Here is a 22843-nt window from a genome sequence, read left to right on the forward strand (position 1 = left end):
GGAGGGGAGGGGAGGAAGGTAAATAAATCTTAATATATATATATATACACAAAATGTGATGATGGGTTTTCACCAGCCAGGGGCGTGGGGTGGGGGACGGAAGGGGCTGCAGCAAACACCTCCTGAAGGCAGAGCGGCCAAGAAGGCTGGGCAGTCCCCGTCCTGCTGCCCCGTCCAGCAGGGGGTGCCGACCCCCCGGCCTTGCTGTCCCCTATGGCAAGCGGAGAAACCATCGGGCGTGGGGCCAGTCCTCACCTTCCTGTCCCACTGGACCCCCAGCCCGGCCCCTCGGCAAGTAGGAGCCCGGCGTTTGCCACCCACCTCCCCTAGAGGAAACGCCGGCGCAGGCGCCCCGCGGGCCCCGCCAGGAACCTCTCGGAGCCTGTCGGCCGCACCCTACAGTCCTCGTGCCCCCGGCCGAACTCCTACCCCTCCCCGCACCCGCGGCCCCAGGACTGCGTGTGATCCTCTCTGAGCTTCTCGTGGTGACAGCCTCGGGTCACGAGCAAGGGCAGAGCTGGGGCGGCCTCCCAGGTCACCCAGGAGACGTGAGCGCAGCTCCTGGCGGCGAGGGCGCAGCGTCCTGACCCGGGGCCCAGGGCACCCAAGCCTGTGACAAATCTCGGATGAGCTGTGGCTGAGGACACCGGGACCACCCCAGACCCCCCACAGCTGCCGCCAACAGCGGCTGTAGTGATTGCTGTTCATTCGCTCATTCATTCATTCACTCATTCATTCATTCACTGACTCGCACCCGCCGCAGGGCATGGTGCCTGGGAACCAGCAGCCCGCGAGGAGACAGAGGCCGGGAGGCTCTGCGGAGGCTAGGTCCTCGGGTGGCACGTGACGCCCTCACTGGCCCGGTCTGGCCACGCTGCCCCCTGCACTTGAAACCCCCCAAGACGCAAGTACAGGCTGGCGCCTCGCGAAACATCAGGGGGCGTGGCCAAATCGTGCCCCAGTGCTGCCTCCACGGACACTAGTGGGGGTCGCGGTCTCACGCTGGGGAGGCGGCCAGTCCACCTTGCCCAGGGTTTCTGCGAGGACAGCAGAGCTGGTGGCCCTCGAGCCGGGGACGCGGGACACGGACCGTGTTTCCCCCCCAGTGCTGGAGCGCGTCCCGTGTGCTTCCCGGACAGAGGGGACACTCGAGCCCTGGGACCCGGGCTCTGTGGCCTTCGTTCACCACCCACGTGCTCCCTGCGTGCCCCGGGGCTCGCAGCCGCCTTCCGCTCCGTCCCTGCCACCTCTGCAGTGGGGTCCCAGCCCACCTGGCCTCTGCAGGACGTGCGTGCCACTCCTGTTGCCAAACCTATTGGGGCCCTGCCTACGTGCTGTTACGGGACAACCAGCAAATCCCTGGCTCCTGCACCAACCTCCAGCTCCTGGACCCCCTCACGGCCCCAGTTTTAGGTGACTCCCCCAAACCCTCAGCTTCCCGGGAGCACGACTCACTTGGAGGCGGGAAGCAGGCAGGGGACTGAGCGCAGAGAAGCCACGGCATCAGGAGGTGCTCCTTCCCAGGTACCACGACAGGGGACTCCCCTCGGGAGAGGTCCCCCCAGCCGGGGGGCTGCCAGGAAAGCCGGGAGACAGCTGTTGTGTCTGCTGGGGGATGATGACGCCCCATCGGCTCACCCATCGCGTCTGTCCCACGAGGCCGCGCGGGCCGGGGGCCAAGAGAATCCGGCAGGTTTGCTCAGAACCCCCCATGACCTGGGACCCTTCTGCCACCTGTCCCCGTCCTCCAAGGACACACGCAGGCTGAGGCCGCGAGCCATGACATTTCCTTGCCCAAAGAATTAAAGCATAAATTTTGGCAAAACGGTTTTATTGTTTAAAAAATAAATTTGACATGTGACGCAGGAAAAGTCATGTTAAAACTGCACTGGGCGTCTCGCCACGAGGTGTCTTCAGACCCCGCAGCAGTGTCTCGGGGAGGAGAATAGTGGGCTCGGGCCGCCTCAGCCAGGGCCACCGCCCTGCAGGGGAGCGGCAGGCGCGCCCTCCCTCTTCTCCCGGCCCCCAAGGAGCCCAGGACTCTGCGTTTTCAGGACGCACGGCGGGACTCAGGCGTGCGCGAGGCCAGGGCCGCGGCGCCCCGGGGCTCCTGGGGGCAGCAGCTCTGAAGCACGCACCAACCTGACCTTTCCCAGCCAGGACGGCGACCCTTGCCATGAGACGCGGCCGAGGTGCGCGCCCTGCTCCCACCCTGGCTCCTGGGGGGGTTCCAGGCTGCAGAGGCCGCACCCCAGGAAACGAGCGCCCGTCCTCTCCTCGCACCCCGCTGCACGGCCTAAGGTTTTACCACTGCCACTTCCAGCCTCCCACTGGGAGCCACTGGGACCAGACGCAAGTGGGCGTGACGGCAGTTTACAGGCTACTCCCAGGCCAAGTCCTGGCCACCCCCACCCCGTGGAGACTGCAGCTAGTGGAGGTGCATGAACCCCTCCCCACCCCGGGAGGACGTGGGGCCTCCCCTCACACCCCTGGGAGCAAGGCCAGGGGTGCAGGCAGAGATCGTCCTCGGGATCAAAAGGAGCAGAAAACGCGCTGATCCAGTTCTTGGCCCATTTCTTGTACCTGGTCACTGGTACTTTTCATATTAACTTGTAAGAGCTTTCTGAATGTGCTCAGTAGCTGAGCCTTTTGATTGTTGTGTGTGTTGTCAATGCTGTGTCTGTGGTTGTTGCTTGTCCTGTGCCTTTTCACGATGCTTTTAAAAAATACTTGCAAATTTTAAATCAAAAGTAATTACATTCATTGGTCTTCACTTTGTGGCTTCTGGATTTTGATTCAGAAAGTGGAAAGGCCTCCCTGTTCAAAGATTATAAAAATAAAGCCTTGCACATTTTTTTCTTAAAAACAAGTGGAAACCTAAGCCACCAGCTGGTTCAGCCCGAGGGGCTCTCCCGCACACGCCCTGTGACCGGGTTTGCAAACAGATGCACTCCAGAAGGTGGGCTGGGGAGGAAGCTTCCTCCAAGGAGCGCCCTCCTCCAGAGGGGCTATAATTTCAGAACGGCATCTTCCCATCTCCCGCCGCTTCTGCCGGGGCTGCCGACAGCCCCCACAGGTTTGCACCTTGCGTGGCGGCGAGGCCCCCCGGCTCCTCGCTCCCCGCCCTCCTCCCGGCACTGCTGGGGGAGCTCGAGGATCCGGATCGCGGCGGCGGGGTGTTTCCTGCAGGACATCTGCTCTCGTGAGGCCTCTGGGAACACCCACGGAGGAGGCCCCGCTGGCTTCAAGGCGCTCAGGAAGAGCCGGGCGGGCTCCCCGGAGCAGGGAGGGAGGCGGTTCCCACTTCCTACAGCGACCACAGCAACAGGAAACCTCCCAGACGGCCCGGCCAGGTGGGACAGGGCCTCGGAGCCCGCCGCCCGCGGCCAGGCCACTCAGTGGGCGGGGGACCAGGACAGGCAGGGCTGCCGCGGGGATGAGCCCCCAGGGCCAGCGGGGCACCTTGGGGTACCGCGGCCACAAGGCTCGGAGCCTCCAAGGGTTGTGCTCGGTCTCACAACCTGCTCAGGTGTCCTCCCGGGTTCTGTGCAGCCTCCAAGTGCAGGTAAGGCTGGAGGAACCACCTTCTCCGCCTGGAAATGGTCAGTACCCCATCGAGGGCCACCTCCAGGCCCAGGCCAGACCACAGGGAGGGTGGCGGAAGGACTTGAGGGGAACAATGACGAAGTCCGGCGGCCTCCAGGCCGGCCGGGGGAAGGGGTGCCTGCAGGCAGCAGCCCCTCGCCCTCGGCTCTCTGCTGACCCTTCGGGAGACGCCGCGGGGCAGCTCTGCTACCAGCGCACGGGGGTCTGCGGAGACCACGCATGCTTAAGACAGAAAAGAAAACCGTTGCAAAGCAGCTTGAGTGAGGCTGCCTCTGTTTTCAGGAACAAATTTTTTTTCTACAATATTTTTTTTTCTATAAAAAAGAGGCTTAGGAAACAGCCTCTCTGGGTTTTACAGAAGCTTTGCTTTTCAGCAGAACTGCAAAGGCTCCCCACTTCCTTCCCCTGTCACCCCAGCCTCAGGGCTCTGGAAGGCAGTGACAGGAGGGAAACCCCCAAGAAGCCTAAGGCCGGAGCCCTGGAATGGGGTGAAGACGCTGGAGGGAAGAGCCTGAGCGAGCTGGGCTGTGAAATCTTGGCAGGTGCCGTGGGCTTGGGCCCGAGGGGGCATATAAGGCGGCCCCGCTCTGCAGGGACACAAAGAGCTGATAGGAAAATCCGCACCGTGGGACTATTTGAACTCAAGGCTAGCAGGAAAATCGCCTCCCATGTTCAAAATCAGAATTTAGCTTCCAAGCACCTGGAAAGTTCCTTAATTCTTTCTCCACGACAAAGGGGAGCCAGGCGGGCTCCAGTGACGCAGGCTCGCTGACGAGGCCTCCCGAAGGCGGTGGCGCTCGGGGGCACCAGGGCTCCCCATCCAGGGGCCCCAGCCAGGGCAGCTCTGCTGTGCGGGGAAGCCAGGACACCCCAGGAGGTGCGGGTGCCTGGAGCTTGGCTCTGGGGTCCTCGGCCCACGCTCAGCTCGCCCCCTCCCACTGGCCTGCTGCAGGGCCGCAGCCGGAGCTCGGTGTGCAAGTCCTGGGTGGGTGGGCACCCCACCACTGGCCTGTCGGGGCTGCGTGAGGGTTAAACAAGCACGCGCCGGCTTCCAAGGCAAGCTCCTCCTTGCCACCACCAGCGCCCGCCTTTGCGATGATCAAAGCGGGGCTTCCAGCTCCCGCAGGGCTGAGGCAGCTGCCGGGGTCCCCGAAGCCCCGGCTTGAGGCGAGGCAGGAGGCCGCCCAGAGCGGGTAGCCGCGGGCGTCCTGGGGTGCGCCGGGTGCGGCCTGCATCTCCTGGTTGTAACTGGACTAGGGAAGTCTTTTCAAACTATGGAAGACTCAGTTTAGTGGATTACCAGCACCTGATGTTTAATGAAAACTGGCAAGTAGGGGGGAACCGCGCTGCAAGGGTAAGAATTCCTTCATGACATGAGACTCTCGTCCCCAGCGCAGGATGAGGAGGGAGAAGGGCACGATGGGGGCGGAGGGACGTCAACGAGGCCTGTTAGGATTTTCCCAACGTGGTCTCCTGGGAGGGAAACTGGTGGCATTTCCACCTCTGTCCCTATGCCCTATGCACACTCTTCCCCGATAAAAGGGCACACGAAAGGCAAGACACTCTTCTCGGGAAGAAGAGAGCATTCGAGGCCCAGGCCCAGCGGTGACTCAGAATTACTCAGAAGAGGTGACGTCGAGAGCCGTCCACCTTCATCTGCGAGCCAGGCTGGGGCCCCTGAGGCCCTTTCCTCTGGTGATACAGCTGCAGGGGCCGAGCCCCTGGAGGGCAGGTGGGCCCGAGCCCCTGGAGGGCAGGGAGGGCTGAGCCCCAGGAGGGCCTGGCGGTGGTGCACGAGCGCCCCAGTGTGGCCACCTGGGGGCCGGCGGCCGTGCACGAGCGCCCCCGCGTGGGCACCTGCGCGCCCGCCCACAGCGCAGCCGGTGAGACCCCCGCCCGCCGCGGGGCGGGCCCTGCTCGGCCCAGGCCCGCTCTCTGGGCGCAGAGACGCTCTGTTCGCGCCGGGCCACTGGAGAAGCAGAAATTTAACAAGAGCCTTTCACAGAAGAGCCCAGCACCAGGCAGCCCGTCCACAGGCACACGTCCCAAACGAGAGCAAGAATTCTTGTAAGCCTGTAGCCCTGAAGAAGGTGTGAACACTCAAAAGAGGAACAGATTTTGTGGTGTCCCTGCTCATTCAAGGAAAGCCTCTGTGAGCTCAAGACGTGGTATGCGCCTGGTACACAGTGTAACTATGACGTAGGGGAAGGTCACAGAAAAATCTATCTTACTTCTGTATTGTCAGACCTTGGGGACTAAGGGGAAAGTGGGGATAAAAATGAAATGCATCCTGAGAGTTGTTTTTTTAAAAAGAATTTCTGAGACCCCTTGGGGGTTTCAGAAAAACAGGCCTTACTGGTCCACGGCTTCTCAAGAGCACCCTGTTTGCTCCCCAGGGAGTTCCGGGCAGGGGGAGGGCTGGCTGTGGCCTGCCGCCGGGGCCACGAGTCGGCTATGGCTCTGAGCAGGTCGTGGTGCCGGGGGGCTGCGGCCGCCCCTCCAGGAGGCCCCTGTCTGGCCTGAGCAGAGCAGCCTGGGGGGGCCAGCAGCCCTGGGCATCACGACCCTTGCCCTGGTGGTCATTCACCATCTGGGAAGGACATCACTGGATCGTTCCTGGTAAAGGCAAAGAGGCTGCAGAGTGGAGACCCCCACCCGGGGCCCCCCTGCAGTGGAAGCGGCCCTCTTACGGCCCGTCCCTGCAACAGTCTCATCTAGGCCCAGTGGGGTCGTAGAGGCAGAAGTGGGGGCGGGGGCCTCCTTGGGGGAGCTCGAGGAACCAGAGCCCCCCAAGGGGAGCTCCAAACAACAGCGCGGACGGCTGACACCTTGGAACGCCCGAGCGTTGGCTGCTGGTGCTGGAACCATTCATCTTTCTGACGTGATTAACAGCAAAATGTGTCAGGGGAGAGCCTGGGCTGTTCCCGAAGGGCAGTAAAGACGGGGGGGAGGGGGCTGGGAGGGGCTACCCACTGTCAGGGTGGAGGAGAGGAACCCACAAGACGAGCAGGCGGAGGCAGCACCGAGGAGGGGAGGGGGCCAGCGTTGGGGCCTGGGGGGAGGGGGCGGGGGGGGGGGCGCAGGCCGTGTCTGGCTCAGGGCTCTGGGCACCCCCAGCACCTGCTTGGCACGGGGCTGCGCCTGGGAGGCCTCCACCCCCCTCCCCCCACAGGCTCTTCTTCCCCAGGAGCGAGGCCGAGGACCCCCAGTCCACCACCGCCCCCCTCGAACCGCGCCTGCTGCCTCCGGCTGCTGGACGTGGTGCTTTCCCGGCCCCCCGTCTTGCACTGCAGGGCGGCCAGGCTTGCACCAGGGCCTTGAGGCGCAGGCCTCCCTGCTGGCCTCCTCTCAGGAGCAGGGACAGTTTCTCCTGGTTTCTGCGTCCTCCTGCCGCCAACTGGACGGGGACTGACTGGAGGAGGCGGGGACAGGGCCTCGCTCTTTGCCCTCTGGGGGCCGGCCCCGGGGTGTCGGCTTCCTGGGGGCCCGGGAGGCAGCCGAGGGCAAGGGCACCCTCAGCCCAGAAACGCCTCATAGTCCATGTACCACACCAGCTGGCCGGAGCTCGGCAGGACGCCCGAGATGGGCCACTTGCGGGGCTCGCGGCCCACGCGGCTCACCAGCAGGGTGATCTCGCGCTTCAGCCTGCCCATGACCAGCACGGCCACCCTCTTGGCGCGGTTGATGAGGGGCAGGCTGAGGCTCATGCGGTGGTGGGGCCTGGAGGGGCTCCTGGTCATCACCACCAGCTGCTCGCCCTCCAGGCCGGCGGGCGACTCGGGGAAGAGCGAGGCCGTGTGCCCGTCGGTGCCCATGCCCAGCAGCACCAGGTCGAAGCTGCTGTTGGTCACCAGGGCCGCGATCTCCTCGGCGTAGAGCCGGGCGCCCTGGTCCTCCTCGGCGCAGAGCCGCCGGCGCAGCTGCACGGGCATGGGGTGGATGTTGTAGTGGGGGACCCTGATGTGCTGCAGCAGGTGCGCCTGCAGGCCCTGGAAGTTGGACTCGGGGTCCGAGAGCGGGACGCAGCGCTCGTCCACCAGCCAGAGGTGCGTGTGGGCCCAGGGGAAGCTGTAGTGGCCCTGAGCCAGCTGCTGGAACAGGGCGACCGGGCTGGAGCCCCCCGAGAGCGCCAGGTGGAACTCGCCAAAGCGCCGCACCGCCCGCACGGCGGTGGTCTCGATGTCGCTGGCCAGCTTAGAGATGAGCTCGTCGGGCCAGGCCGAGATCAGCGGGTTCTCCCGGTATGTGGCCCTGAGGACCTGGAAATCGCTGGGCATCGGGGCAGAGCCCGGGCCAGGGACCAGCTGCTCTGGCTGCCGCTGGGAAAAGGTCACCTGGCTGCCACTGAACTCGAAGTCCAACAGATGCCCGTTCTCGGCTCCTCCTGGGTAGAGGCGTGGGGCCTCGTGGGCGAGGCTGTCCAGCAAGGGGGTCCAGAAGAGCCAGGAGGCCAGCAGGTTCTCCGTGGTGATGAAGGCGTCCTTGCGGCCATGGAAGATGTGCGCTATGAGGGTGGCGTAGGCGTCCCGCTCCCGCACGGGGCTGTAGGCGTAGTAATCGGAGAGGGGGCGGCCGAAGAGGTGGAGGCCGGGCTGGGCCGGCAGCTCCTGCCAGCTGCTGGAGGGCAGCGAGGGGCGGAAGAGGCTCCGGCTGACCAGCACGGCGGGGCTGCCCAGCGCCCCGTGCCCCACGTAGAAGACCACCTGGCGCGGCAGGCACTGGCTCTGGCCCGCCCCCCAGCGCGGCTCGCTCTGGACACAACAAGCCTGGTTCTTGAACAAGACCCGCACGTAGCCCACTCTCTCATCCAGGGCCTTGCCGGACATGAGGATGAACGGGACGCCCTCCCAGCGGAGGCTGTCGATGTGGATGAGGACACCTGGGCGACAGGGGAGCCAGGTGACGCTCCAGCAGACAGTGGAGGGGCTGGCACACGCGCTTCTGGCCCCACAGCTCCCGAGCCCCCTCCCTGGGCACCCACTGCCCCCTGGAGACCCTCGCCTCGCTACGCTCATACCTTCCTTCTCCCCGACCCGGCCAGCGCTGGAAAGCCAGCCTTGGGGCCGTGCGGTGCTGACATCTGCCTCCTTGGAGGCAGCCCCTTGGGTCAGTCCCCAGAGCAGGGGGAGCTGGGCTGGGCCTCTGACCTCTAGACCCTAAAAGGGAAAGTCCCTGGGGGGCAGTGTGGGAGGGCTGACTCTTGGTGTGTCCCCGCTCTGGGTGTGCCTGGAGCCAAGGAGGTACGGGGGCTGGAGTGGGGGGGCAGTGGTCCGCAGGGTGAGGACTGCGGGGCGCCGTGTGGCATGAGCCAGTCTCACCGTACCCTAGACACGAGCTGCCAACCTGGATTTCCCGTGGACTGTCTGTGTGGCCTTGGGCCTTTCATCATGGGCTAGAAAATGCACCTGCCTCGGGGCCTGGGGTGTATGCATGTGCGGGTTAAATGGGGTGATGTGCATACAGTTGGAGCTCGACAGTTGTTCTCCTGGGGTGGGGCTCTCAGCTGTGGGAGCTGAGCCTCGGCACCGGTCCAGGGAGGCTCTCCTGGGCACCTGCGCCCGGCCCTGTGGCCTGTACAGAAAGGAATCTTTGGCTCCTGGGGGGTCACCTCTAGAACTTTCTGAGTGATGGATGGGTCTTTGCTATTCCTGGCCCCCCGGGGCCCCCTCATTATGCTAATGAGACAACTGGTGGGGGGCCTGGCGTTGCCGGAGGGGCTCGCATGTGGTTAGAGGGCAGGCCTGGGAGCAGGTGACAGCAGCCCGACCTCTGCTGCTGGGGAGGGCGTGGGGTCTGAGGCCGGGTGCGACGACACGTGTGAACTGCGCCACAGGCCTGTGTGAAGAAACCCTGGCAGGAACTCTGGGCGCCGAAGCCCGGGGAGCTTCCCGGGTGGGCAGAGCTCTGGGCACACGGCCACGCACAGGTACCGAGGGCAACGCTTCCCTGAGGACAGCGGAAGCATCGCCTTCGGGACCCCCCGGCTTCTCCCAGTGGGTCTCCTCCTCTGGCCGGTGGCTCTGCACTTGGGTGCCGTCCCTGGCGTAAGTGGCCGTGGCCATGCGTGCAACAGCGCCAGGGAGCCCTGAGTCTTTCCAGCCAACTGTCCGCCCTGACATGCGTGGGGAAGCCCCCGCCCAGGCAGCGGTGTCCAAGTGAGGGTGGCCCGTGTGACCCCGGCTCCTGGGGCAACCTTGGCAGCCTGGAGGTCGTGCCCTCAACTCTGTGCTTTGGCTCCTTCAGGGGCAGCCTCGTCTAGGACTGGACGTGAGCACCACGAGGGCAAGAATCACGCCCAGCACCGCTGGCCCTGGGCTTGGACTAACGAGCCCACTGGGACATCCTTCAGCCAGAGGACGGCCCCGGGTGACCTGGCTAAGTGTCAGGAGGCCACAGGCTACAGGGGAAGTGCCCAGTGGCCACCGCCCTCTTGTGAGAGTCCCCGCCTCCAGGCCTTTCCAGCCCAAACCGAGAGGCCCCGGGCTGGGAGGGCTGCCGAGCCCACCTGCGAAGGTCGGCGTCAGGCTCTGGAAGCTCTCCGGCCTCTGCAGCTCCCCGCGCACCTGGGCGCTGTACGCCTGGTACTGGCCCACCACGGCGCTGCCCCTCTGCAGCTCCCGCAGCGCCCGGAAGACCCGCAGCTTGTGCTGCAGCACGGCCTCCGCGCTGCTGACGTTGTGGGGCAGCTCCATGGCCACGAGGGTGAGCATCTCGGTCAGGTGGTTCTGCAGGACGTCGCGGATGACGCCATACTCCTCGTAGAAGCTGGTGCGGCCTGTGCAGGGGGAGGGGGAGAGGGGTAAAGAGCGGCCGGGGCGCCGCCTTCCTCGGGGGGCGCTGAGACCCCCGCCTGGCGTTGCTTGTCCCGGCATCTTCACTCCCGGTCCAAAGGGCCTACAAGGCCGAGCAATGCCAGAGCAGAGCTCACCATGGAAAGGGGGCTGGCGACCCCCCCTCCACTGAGCGCCCTTCTGAGCCACGGCGTCCTGCTCCTCGGGCTGCGTGGGGAACGCTCTCATCCAGGCCTGTCGCCCTCCCGTGGCGCTGGCCACGGCAGGAGGCTGCAGCGTGGTGCTGAGGACCTGGCGCCCTTCACCGCCGCGTGGTCGGGGGCACATGGCATGCCCTCCGTGGCTCTGCTTCTGCATCCTGCCATGAAATGGGCTTAGAATGCCACCCCACGGCCCGGGGCCCACATGTGCCCAGAAAGCTCAGCTTATGCTGCAAAGGGCGAGAGGAAAGGAGAGAGAGAGGAGGTAAATAACTGCCCGGTAAGTGGGGAGCGTGCAAGTGCAACTGTGGGGCGGCGGGGAGCAGCTTTACACAGAATAATCTGGAAAGGCCCCTCTGAGACCTGAAGGGTGAGAAACATCAGCTATGCAAAAATCCAGGGGGAGAGCGTTTCAGGTGGAGGGTGCTTCGAGGGCAAGAGCCCTGGGGCACGAAGGGTCCTGGCCTGCGAGGGGGGCTCTATAAGGTGTGGGGGGGGGGCATCAGGGGATGAGGCTGGAGAGGAGGCGGGTCTGGCAGGACTTTATTCTAAGGAGGATGGGCTTGATGCTAAGTCCCAGGGGAAGCCACCGGAGGGTCTGAGCAAAAGAGCAAGGTCTGGCCCACCTGTGGGCGCCATCCCTGCCTGCCGGGAAGCATGGGAATAGAAGCAAGGAAAACAAGGAAGAGGCTGCCCAGCTGCCCAGAGGAGAAGCGGCCTTGGACTCGGGAGTGGAGCGTCACGGGGTGCCCTGGAGACAGAAGGCAGGTGGCGGCAAGCGCGGGAGAGAAGGATGAACCAAAGGTGGCCCCTGTGCTTCTGGCCTAAGCCACGGGAAGGGCGGTGGTGCCATTTGCAGAGATGAAGATGGGGAGGGGGGAGGCATGTCTGGTGGAGGGGAACCTGAGGCTCCTGCTTTAGGTGGGTTTTAGCTCCAGACACCCAGGGGGAGATGTGAGGTGGCAGGTGTGCAGGCTATCGGAGGGGAGGGGAGCGGAGCAGGAGCTCACGCCCTGCACATGGGCACAGAGCCTGGCACACACGCTCACGAGCACACCAGCACCGCGGCTTGCCGGGGCCAGGCCTGGGAGCACCCTGCCTGGAAGGAAAGAGGTTCGACGAGCAGGGCGGGGCAGGCAGGGCCAGCAGGTGAGCCCGGCACGGCGACTCCAGCCCACGCTCTCAGCCACACGCTGCCACGCTCCCACCCTCGGAGCACAACCAGCCTGAGCGCTTAGGGTGCAAACCACGCCACTGCGTCCAGTCTAGCTCACAATCCCCCAGGTCCATGCCCGGCCCCCACAATAGCACGGCCTGGCACCAAGAGCAGCTGTACGTCACGTGCTCGGCAGGCAGCACACCTGTGACACGGAGTCGGTTTTGACCTGGCTACTCGTGCCTGACCGACCTCTCGCCCACCTTCTCCCAGCCTGGAATTCCGTGCCCTCTGCCGCCCTTCCCTGCTCTGCCCAAAGTTCCCTCAGCAGGAGCATCTGCCTGCTGTGGTGCTCCAGCACCTCAGAGCGCTAACGCCTCACGCTGGAATACCACGCGGCGCCGAAGAGGGATGCACACATCCACCGAAGGGTCTCCAAGACGGTGTCCAAAGAAACACGACTACTTCAATAAAACCAAAATTTGAAAACAGGATGCAAAATGGCCAGAATGGAAAACAGAACTGGAAATGAGAGTTACAGGCGGGTTTTACGGATTAGACACAGGTGAGGAGAGTCACTTAATAGACGACAGACCGGAATGATCCAGGATGCAGGACAAAGAGAGCGCGCCACGCCTCCGGGAGGGCCGCGGAAGCGCTCCCCTTCAAAACTAAATACGCTGGTTAGGAAAGCAAAGCTGCAGGGAAACAACACAGAGAAGCAAGGGGAAGAACCTTCCCAAAGTTCGGAATAGCAAAGGAGGGGAAGTGGGATAGAGTGGGGGGCATCCAGGAGCCCATGAAGTCCTGTTTTTACAGCTGACTGGGAGGTAAACGGGCGTTTCTTCTGCCACAGTTCTGTTTTGCCAGCATTCTTTTAAACTAGTATCTATTCAATATTTAGTTCCAACAAAAAGCGGAGGCCCCCAGCTCAGTCCCGCTCAGCCCAGCGGCCCCCCGGGTGCCAGGCCCCAGTCCTGAGGGACCGCGGTGCCCTCTCGGGCCGGCGGGATGCCTGGCAGGGCCCGGCCGAGCCCTGTCTTCAGGCCGATACGCCTCCCCCGGGGGCCTGCGTGGAGGAAGGCGCCTCCTCGGCGAGCGACGTCTGCGGCCTTGCTCTGGCCAAGGACCCTGTAGCAGCTTGACATGGTGATGAATTCCAAACACAGACACTGGATTATGTCTGTAATCTGGTCTGCACCTGGGCATGATTATGATTAGGGTGTTGAGTCCCCATCCCTTGTAGGGTGGGACTCACAGATAAAAGGCATGGCAGAGGACGGAGCTGAGGGTTTCTGATGTTGGAGTTTTGTGCTGAAGACTTAAGCTGGAGCCCCGGGAAGTAAGTTCCCAGAGGAAAGAGAAGCCAGCCCCAGGAAGAAAGGAACCTTGAACCCAGAGAAAAGCAAGCTCCAGGAACGCAGGAACCCAGGAAGCCTGGGCCCTCGCAGACGTCGGCAGCCATCTTGCTCCAAACAGACTTTGGTGAGGGAAGTGACTTAGGCTTATGGCCTGGTATCTGGAAGCTCCTACCCCAGATAAACACCCTTTATAACGCCCAGCAGATTTCTGGCATTTTGCATCAGCACCTCTTTGGCTGACTAACACAGATCCCAAACCCCGAGAAGCACAAGACAGTCCAGCCTCACTGTGCCACCTGATGCCCGAAGTGCCCCCACCAGGAAACCATGGCTGAGCTCCCCAGCCCCAGAGGTTCCATCCCTCAAGGCTTTACAACATTGTTGAGAAGACATCAAGGAACAGATGATGTTGACGACAGCAGTGTGTGCACAGGAGCCCATTTGCTACTCACAATAACCATATAAGGAAGCCCTACTATCACCCCATTTTAAAACATAAGGAAACTGAGGTTCAGAGAGGTCAGGTAACTTGCCAAGGTCACACAGCAGGTAAAGGGGTAAAAACGAGGTTGAATGCAGGCCGTTGGCCCCAGAGCCTGTAGTTCTTACCACCATGCCAAATGCCTCCCTTTCACCTCTCCTGGGAAGCTGAGTGGCGTGAACCCCGGCAGCTTCTGAAGTGGAGCGGAATGGTCAACAAGCTGAGCTGGGCTTTGCAAGGACGGGCCCAGGTCAAAGGTCAGGGACTCCACTGCCTACATGCAAGTGTGAGAAGGACAGGGCAGGGCCCGGGGCCACCGGCGGGCGTAGGTGCTGCCTCGGAAACGGGTACAACTCGCAGCTGTGGCAGGAGCTACCCTTCAGCACTGTGGGCCTGCAGCCACCAAGTCTTCCAGTTTCTCAGGAGAAGGTAGAAATGTGGACTGCTAAGTGTATGCTCATGGTTTTTTTAATGTACATAAATAACACTGGTTTTTATAAATGCCTGGATGCCTCAGAGAAAAATGTGTGGCCCCTGGGCCACATCCGAGTTGGGGTGAGCAGTGTGCGCCGAGGGCAGAGGCGTGGACGCACGGGTCAGCCGGCGGCGGCGGGCCTGGGACGCTGAGGGGGTGGAGACAGGCGGAGCGGCCTTGACAGAGAGCCTGAGGAGCCCGCGAGCCGGGAACAGCTCCTGACCTCCAGCTGCTCAACACAGACGCTCCCGCGTGACCCAGCAACTCCACCCCCAGGTATACACACCCAGGGGAAGGGAAAACATAAACCCTCCCCAAAACCTCCCACGCGTGTTCACAGCATTATCTGTAATAGCTCCAAAGTGGAAACGGCCCAAATGTCCATCAGCCGATGGAGAAACAAAACGTGTTTATCCACACATGAGGCTATTACTCAGCAGTGAAAAGAAATGAAGTGAAATTGGTGGGTCTGGGTATGCAGGGAGGGGGTGGTGAGAGGAGGGCGTTATGTTGGAGTTCTACAGATGGGTTCTATTGCAAATGTTTGAAATTATTTCAAAATTAAAAGTTTAGAAAAAAGAGAAAAAGGAATGGAGTACCATCTGGGCTATGGAGCTTGAAAGCATGACGCAGAGTGAAGGAAGCTGTCACACAGGCCCACGTGGTGTAGGATTTCAAGTGTATGAAAGGTCCAGAGTGGGCAAATCCACAGAGACAGAAGACAGAATGGTGGTTGCCAGCACTGGGGGTGCTGGGGAGAAACAGGGTGGGAGCACTGTGGCTGCTAACAAGGTTTCTTTCCGGGGAGAAGCAAATGTTCTAAAATTGGTTATGGTGATGCACGCACAGCTCTGTGAAGAGACTAAAAACCACTGGCCCGTTCCCTTGCCATGGGTGAACTGTGTGGCGTGTGGTATGTGAAGTGTATCTCAATAAAGCTGTTGGAAAAAAGTTCTTGAGCAGGGAAGTAGAACCAGAAGACGGGCTGTGGGAAGGCCAGCTGTCTGCAAACTGCAGGACAAACTGACAGAGAGATGGGACCGGTGGTCAGGAGATTAGAGAGGCTTCAACTGCTGTGATGGCTGGAGCAAAGGCAGCCACAGCGAGACAGAGAGCATCGTTAGTGGATGACTACAAATCACCAGGTGACTGGCCAGATGCGGGAGAGGCAGGAGTGCAGTCTTCGAGGCCAGGTGGCCTGGGTCCAAGTGCCGACTCTGCCAGCTGGGAGCCTGTGATCCGGGCAGGGGAGCCCACACGTGTACAAGAAAGAACACCGTGCCTCCTGGGGGGCGGGCATCACACGAGGACTGAGTGCTGTACACACGCTACAGTGCTCAGAACAGTGCCCGGCACACAGGAAGCATCGATAAACACAGGGAAGCATTTTTATTCTTCCAAGGGCAATCAGAGAGGGACTACAGCCAGGCACCTCAAAGAACTTTACCTCTTGGGAAGAGAGAAGGAAGAAAAAGCAGTGGCGTTTCATGAGAAAAATACAATGGTTTCACTTCCAAAACTGCTAAGGCTAAAAGTGATGAGGTGACACCCGTGAAAATACCTAGGAGGTGGCGGTGCAGGCCAGGGCCTGGAGAAGGTGACAGGCGCTGGAGGCTTCCCAGAGCTCAGCCCACAGAAGGCGCTGGAGGCCTCCCGGAGCTCACCTGCTCTAGCTCACTGTCACGGTGAAAGCACCACGGTTTTATAAACACTGAGGAGGAAAGGGGCTGCCAGTTCACTCTGTCACCCCACTGACGGTGAGACACATCCAATTCAGAGGTTCAAATAAGAGCAAAGGTGTGCCTGACTCAGCGGATTATAGTCAGTTCACGAGTGCAAAGAGGACAATCAAAGCTTTGAGAACAGAGGGCTTCTGGTGGAGAGTGTGGAGAAGCAGCAGCCCTCCAACGCCCTGATATCTGCTACCAGTCATTAGCTAGCAAATCCCTAAACCGCCCTTTTCCTCTTTTTGTCCTCTCTCAGCCAGCCCAGGATGCGGGAATGCTAGGTAGGTTCTCTGCCTGCTGTGTAAGAGAGGCCTCCTTCCACTCTTAATCTCAAGCTTCAGGGTGTGCCACATTTACACGGCCTAGAGGCTCACACAGGGTGAGTCTACCCTCGGTTGCTCTGTCTTTTCAGAGTTTACTGGCAGGGACCAGCCCACGGCCTGCAGGGACCAGCCCACGGCCTGCAGGGACCACGCGGCTGCGCAAGAACAAGCTGGGGAGCCCCCCGACTGTGCTCCCGCGCTGTGGGCTGCTTTTCCTGAACGTGCTTTACCTGTGCTGACTCCTAGCACCGCTGCCTGGGTTGAAAATTAGGGTTAAAACCCTTCCGTTCACAAACAAGGATGGGGAGAAGCACAGCTGGTGGGCAGCCGGGAGCCAGGCCCTCACAGCTGTCCTCCTGCAGGCCAGAGCCTGTCACGGGCAGGGGAGACCCCCCTCGTCCCCCGGTCACGCTGGCCCTCAAAACCTCCTGGGGTGGCAACCTGTGGAGGCGAGACAAGTCCAACACACCTGCAGAGGGCCCCACGAACCACCCCGGTGGCCCACAGAGAGGAAGCAGACACGCCCACCGCGGGCGAAGCTGTACGAGGTGGCAGGTTCTCACCCTGCAGGGCCAACGTTTCTGGAAAAGTCTGTTAAGATGCATGAATGACTACAAAGTAGCTGTCACCCTTTGATGTATAATTCTACTTCAGTAGTACACATAAAGGAAAAATATTTTTTTTCAAATGCTTATAAGAAGTTTGGAAAACCTTATTGAAATAGGCATATATAAGACTGCTTTTCTTTGAAACTGAACAAATATATGTTAATGTTACAAGATATTAATATCAGACCAAAAAAAAAATCCCATTATGCTAAGTGAAAGAAACCAGACACAAGTACAGCATGTTACATGATTCCATTTATATAAAATGTAAATATAAGTCACCTTATAAAGATGAAATTAGATTAGTGGCTATGTAAGACTGGGGAAGGAGAGAAGGATTGAGAGGTGACTGCTAAGGGTGTGGAGTTTTCTTCTGGAAGTAAATATAATTGTTCTAAACGTTTTGTGGTGATGAATGCACAACACTGTGATTCTACCAAAAGCCACTGAGTGTACATTTTGGATGGATTGTATGGTATATGAATACATATCAGTAAAACTGCTTTTTTAAAAAAATTTGGTGTAAGATAGCGGTGATGGTTGCACAACTGTGTGAATATACCAAAAACCACTGAGCCATATATTCAGTGAATTTTATGATATGTTAATTATATCTCAATGAGAAAAGCTCACAAGTTAAAGTAGCAACAAATGGGGACAATCAAAATGCCTAATAATAGAAGAATGTATATTCTGTGGTATAAACAGAATTGAACAGAATAGAGAGCTATTAAAAGGTACACACAATGCAGAGTGTCAATAATTGGAAATTTAAACACACATACATGTGAGTGAGAGCAATAAATTAGGTGAAAAACGCACATGAAACAGCATTACAGAGCACCTGCAGGTCTTTAGCCCACTCGAGGCCGCACAGAGCCAGGCACAGAGCTGGAGAGACAGAAAATGCCCTTCCTGCCCTCGCCATGCTGGAAGGAGCGCAGCACCCCCATCTGCGGGGCGTCCCTGGCACATTACCTGGCACAGGCTGGAGGCGGGGCAGCCGCTGTGGGCCTGGGGGAGCGGGGCTGCCCCGAGCCTGGCCAAGGGCCCTACAAGGGCACACCGCCCCTGGAGGTGAGCGTGCATCCGGGCAGGGGCCTCCCGAACGGGCCCGAGGCTCCCCCCTCCGCCCCCCCGAGGGGAAATGGGTGGCAGAGACACTGCCCTGAGCTCCAGCTGCCAAGGCCGGGTCAGAGCACCACAGACCTCGGTTCAAGTTGCCAGAGCTGAGCCTCGGCCCACGAATGACACAGCCCCTCCTGCTGGCAGGGCCTGTCGCAGGGGCCCGTGATGTGGGCCAGCTGGGGGCCAGCTCCACGTGGGGGCTTAGCGGCCTGGCCAAGGTCGCCCTTCCACGGCCTGTGCTGCCCAGGGCTCCCAGGTGCGACTCTCGGGGGAGCACCCAGGCCAGACCGCGTCTCCTCCCACCCCCCTCCGGCTGGGCAGCCACCTCCACTGCGCAACAAGCTCCTGGGCCAGAGGCTGCGGCAGGAGACACCACCGGCAGTGGCGGAGGGGAGGGAGCGGGGGAAGCCTGCCTCTGCAATCAAGTGCGGGGATGGGGTGGGGCAGGCATCTGGACGACCTTGCACCTGGCTTCGCTGTCCCTTTCCCCAGCCAGGGGCAGGTGCAGGCTAGGAGAGGGCCCAGGCTAGGAGAGGCCCCTGCCTGGCCGGCCTGCAGCTCTCCCTTTGCAGTGGCAGGCTGGCAGCCAGGGCTGCCTGCAGGTGCCGGGTTGCGCCAGCACCTCTCGGGCACAGCAGGCACTCGGGCTGCACAACTGCAGTGGGAAGGAAACACTGCCACCTCAGTGCCCAGTGAGGGCAGTGCTGGAGGGAGGAGGGCCGGCCGGCCCCTGGCCCTGCGGCAGGCACAGCTGCTGGCTCCCGGGCCACCTGGGAAGCCTCCTGGCTGCACCGGCCTCTTCTGATGAGTTTGCCAAACGCCAGCAGGACCCCTGCCTGCCTCGCACTCCCACCCACAGGGGCGGCAGCAGCTGAGGTCCCCATGTGCTGGACAAAGGGCTCCTCACCCCGGGGTGGGCTGCTGAGGCCACAGCTCAGGCCTCTCCAGGCTCAACTCCAGTCTGTAAGGGGCCCCCTGGGGGACGGGCACCAAAGCGGGACCTGAGGGGATGGCATGGACAGGTGCTCGGGTGGCAGAGAAGTCTCCTCCTTTGGGGTCCCCAAGGCCTGGAGCCAGGAGGGAGTGCTGAGGCCCCCCACCCCCATGCAGAGGTCCCACAGGCAGCGGAGTGGGTGCAGGAGCAGGGAGTGATTCCCTGTGACCCACTGTTTGGGGCCTGGGCAGGGAACTGACAGGTGCACTGACCACTTGGGGAGTCCCCACCCCAGGACAGCTGTGGTCCTGCTGGCCGCCTCTGCCAAGGACAGCGGCCTGCTCCTGACGGGGTCAGTGGGACAGGCTGGCGGCCCTGCTGTCTCCCTGGCTGGACCGAGGGCACAGCTGAGCGAGGAAGCATTCTGCTGGGGCTGGCAGCAGCGTGCCCCTCCCTCCCCAGCTGCACCCTGCAGGCAGGGGCCCGAGGTTCGGGCCCACCCAGAGCCCAGGCTGGGAAGCCACTGCTCTAGGTCTTGGCCAATGGACAGCCCAAACCTCTGCCTGTCTCTCTGTTTTGCTCTTGTTTTCCTTTCTGCAAATTCCAAAGGCATTTTCCTCGGATAACCAGGCCTGCTGCCTGCCTAGCCCCTGGCTCCACAGGGATCCTACAAAGAAACGCAAGAAGGGGAAGCAGACTTGGCCCAGTGGTTAGGGCGTCCGTCTACCACATGGTTGGTCCGCGGTTCAAATCCCGAGCCCCCTTGACCCGTGTGGAGCTGGCCCACGCACAGTGCTGATGCGCGCAAGGAGTGCCGTGCCATGCAGGGGTGCCCCCCGTGTAGGGGACCCCCATGTGCAAGGAGTGCGCCCCGTAAGGGGAGCCGCCCAGCGCGAAAGAAAGTGCAGCCTGCCCAGGAATGGCACCGCTCACACGGAGAGCTGACACAACAAGATGATGCAACAAAAAGAAACACAGATTCCCGTGCGGCTGACAACAGAAGCGGACAAAGAAGACGCAGCAAAATAGACACAGAGAAAGACAACCGGGGTGGGGGAGGGGAGGGGAGATAAATAAATAAATAAATCTTTAAAAAAAAAAAAAAGAAACGCAAGAAGGAAGTGGGGCAGGGGGTCTGGAAAAAGAGCACCCACAGGGTTCATCTCCAACCCAGGGGAGCACAGGAAGGAGCTGCCAGAGGGAGAGCTGGGGAGCCCTGGGTGACTGCAGGCAGAGAGAGGCACTGGCACCCCGGCCCCAGCTCCCACTCCGGCGCCCACCCCGGCTCCCACCGCGACCTGGCAGCAGCAGACCCACAGCTCATGCCTCTGCGGAGGGAGCGAGGGCAAAGCTGGCCCCGGCCCAGGCCCGCCAGGTCAGCAGGGGGCCCCAGGCCAGGGCCAGTGCTGAGCACCAGGAGGGGGTTCCCTGGGGCCCACCACGAGGGCTGGTGCAGCGGGGAGAGGCCACCTCTTCTGATACGGGTCCAGAGGGAGACGCCCGCGCCTTCCCTGGGACAGGAGTGCCCTCGGTGGCCTGGCTGCCCTGCCCCGCCCCCGCCGCCCACACCGTCACCTGCGGGGGGCAGTCATTTGGGGATTTCAAGCCCCCCATCAGAAGAGCGTGTCTATATTATGTACCGGATGACTCCTTGAGGCACTGGGGACAGGGGCGGGGGCTCCCGGCTGTCTAGAGCCCCCCAGCCCTGCAGAAAGCTCCTTCAAACCACAGGCACAGAGGGCAGGGGAGAGGGGAAACAGGCCAGGAAAAGAACAGGGGCAGGAGAGAGAGAAAAAAAAACAAAAAAAGAGAGAGAGAGAGACCTTCTGGTCGCCCACCCGGGGGCGAGGGTCCGGGCGCGCCGCTCCTGCCCGCCCTGCCAGGCCGCACACATGGCGGGGGAGGGGGCAGTCCCAGGACAGGCTGGACGCTGACACGGCTCCGGCAGGACGCGTGGTGGAGCAGCGCCTAGGGCCGGAGCCACCCAGGCTCCGCTGCTGCCCGTGACCTTGGGAGGTGACCAAACCTCTCTGTAAGAGGAAGCTAAAAATAGCACCTTCCTCATATGCTTGTTGGGGGATTAAACCCAATAAGAAAGCGCTTTTTCATCATTGGGTACGAACCAATGCTTTGGATATATATAGTCAATGCTTTAAAAATCTGATGAAATCACAGAACGCCAGAGCTCAAAAGGAACTCGGGGTCGGCGTCCACACAACCTGCCCAGCGCCCAAGGTCACCCAGCGGAAGGTGGACTCAGGCTCCCGTGGTGCATGCCAGGTAGGAGGGGACCCCGGGGGAGAGGCAGACCGAGCAAGTCTGGGGCGAGCCTGACACTGGCAGGGGCTGTGGAGGGGGCTCGTGCTGCCAGGACGCATACAGGAGTGGCGCGTCCAGGCGGTCAGCGGCAGCTCTCTTGGGAAGGGGCAACTGGGCTGAGCAGGGCACAGGGAGGCCAAGAGGAGCCGAGGAGGGGCTGCAGGCAGCGGGCATCACACGCACAGAGCCCGGAGGCCAGGAAGCCAAAGAGGGAACAACGTGGAGCTGGAGCGGCGGGCTGGGCAGCCACGCCGGCCTCACAGGCCCGAAGGTGAGCCGCTGACCGAGCTGCCGGCCCCCACAACCTCCCTGAGGCCCCTGGGAGGCCCTGCGCTGTCTTGGGCCTCCGGCTACCCTGGGTCGGCCAGTGGCCAGCACCAGGACCCTGTCCTCGCGGCCTCCCCAGGCCCCCTTCTGCCTGGGCCCGCGTCTGTCCTCCCCTCTCCCCTCAGCTCAGGCCCCGGGAGAAGCCGCCGTCCTTCTCCCCACCAGGCCTCGCCCCCTCCAAGCACCTGAACGCTCAAGGGACCCTCAAGCACCTGCGCCCACTGGCCGCTCACCCAGCTCGCCCAGCGTCTGGTGTACTCCGATGGACCAGCGCTCCCTGCTCCCCGGGCTCAGCAGGCCGCGGAGGGACCCCCACACCGGCAGGACGCCCCCCACGAAGGAGGCGCCGTGGGCCCGGCCTCCCGCGGATGCCGATGGGCCCGCGGCGCTCTGGGCCTCACGCACCTTCCGCATCCACCGTCTCCTTCATGACGATCTCCACCCGCTCCACGTGGTGCCGGTTCCACAGGCGGTCCAAGGCCTGCCGGTTCTGGTCCCGGAAAGGCAGGATCTGAGCCACGGCCTGGCAGAAGAAAGACCGGCTGTGCCCTAGGACCCCCAGGGGAAGGATCCGCGAGCGGGGCCCGGGCCCCCCGGTTCCCGCTCGAGGAGAAAATGCCCTCGGAGCAGCAGCTCCTGGACGCGGCTTCACGCGGCCCCAGGAAGTCTCAGAAAACTGTAAGTGACCTCCGCAGGGTTACCAGTGCTTCATTTTCCCAAGAAAGAAAATGCTTAAAACGATCTATCTGCTATTAGCAACACTTTCTAATAAAGAGAAGATGCACGACACCAGTGCAGCAAGGAAACCTTCAGACGGGGTCGAGTCAGCACTTGGTCCCATTTTCCTTAAATGAGCAGGAGCTTCCCCAGGACAGACACTGGCCTGAAGACCGTTTGGAAGCCATTGCTCAGGCAACTCCAGAGAGGGCCGGAAGGGAAGTGGATTTGGCTCAACTGATAGAGCATCCACCTACCACGTAGGAAATTCAGGGTTCAAACCCCGGGCCTCCTTGACTCGTGTGGTGCGCTGGCCCACGCGCAGTGCTGATGCGCGCAAGGATTGCCGTGCCATGCAGGGGTGTCCCCATGTAGGAGAGTCCCATGCGCAAGGAGTGCGCCTCGTAAGGAGAGCCGCCCCATGCAAAAAAAGCACAGCCTGCCCAGGAGTGGCGCTGCACACACACAGAGAGCTGACGTAGCAAGATGATGCAACAAAAGGAGACACAGATTCCAGGTGCCACTGACAAGAATGCAAGCAAACACAGAACACACAGCGAATGGACACAGAGAACAGGCAACGGGCAGGGGTGGGGAGAGAAATAAATAAAAAGTGAAAAAAGAAAAAAGAGGGCTGGAAAGAAGCCCTTCTGTTCTGGACATTACCTTCCCTGCACCTGCCACCTGCAC

The 22843-nt window shown here is 61.6% G+C and overlaps 1 protein-coding gene across 2 annotated transcripts in view; it reads right to left on the minus strand.

Moving 5' to 3' along the window:
- Positions 1–1814: 1814 nt before the first annotated feature.
- H6PD (hexose-6-phosphate dehydrogenase/glucose 1-dehydrogenase) overlaps positions 1815–22843 on the minus strand; it is a 29489-nt gene continuing 8460 nt past the window's right edge. For both annotated transcript variants that reach the window (XM_004470598.5, XM_004470597.5), the window contains exons 3-5: positions 21842–21959; positions 10112–10381; positions 1815–8485 (exon numbers count right to left, since the gene is read on the minus strand). In XM_004470598.5, coding sequence (XP_004470655.1) covers positions 7122–8485; positions 10112–10381; positions 21842–21959 — 1752 coding nt within the window. In that variant the 3' untranslated portion in view covers positions 1815–7121. The remainder of the gene's footprint in view (positions 8486–10111; positions 10382–21841; positions 21960–22843) is intronic.

The sequence above is a fragment of the Dasypus novemcinctus genome, chromosome 9, assembly GCF_030445035.2.
Source record: "Dasypus novemcinctus isolate mDasNov1 chromosome 9, mDasNov1.1.hap2, whole genome shotgun sequence".
In the NCBI taxonomy this organism is placed as follows: domain Eukaryota; kingdom Metazoa; phylum Chordata; class Mammalia; order Cingulata; family Dasypodidae; genus Dasypus; species Dasypus novemcinctus.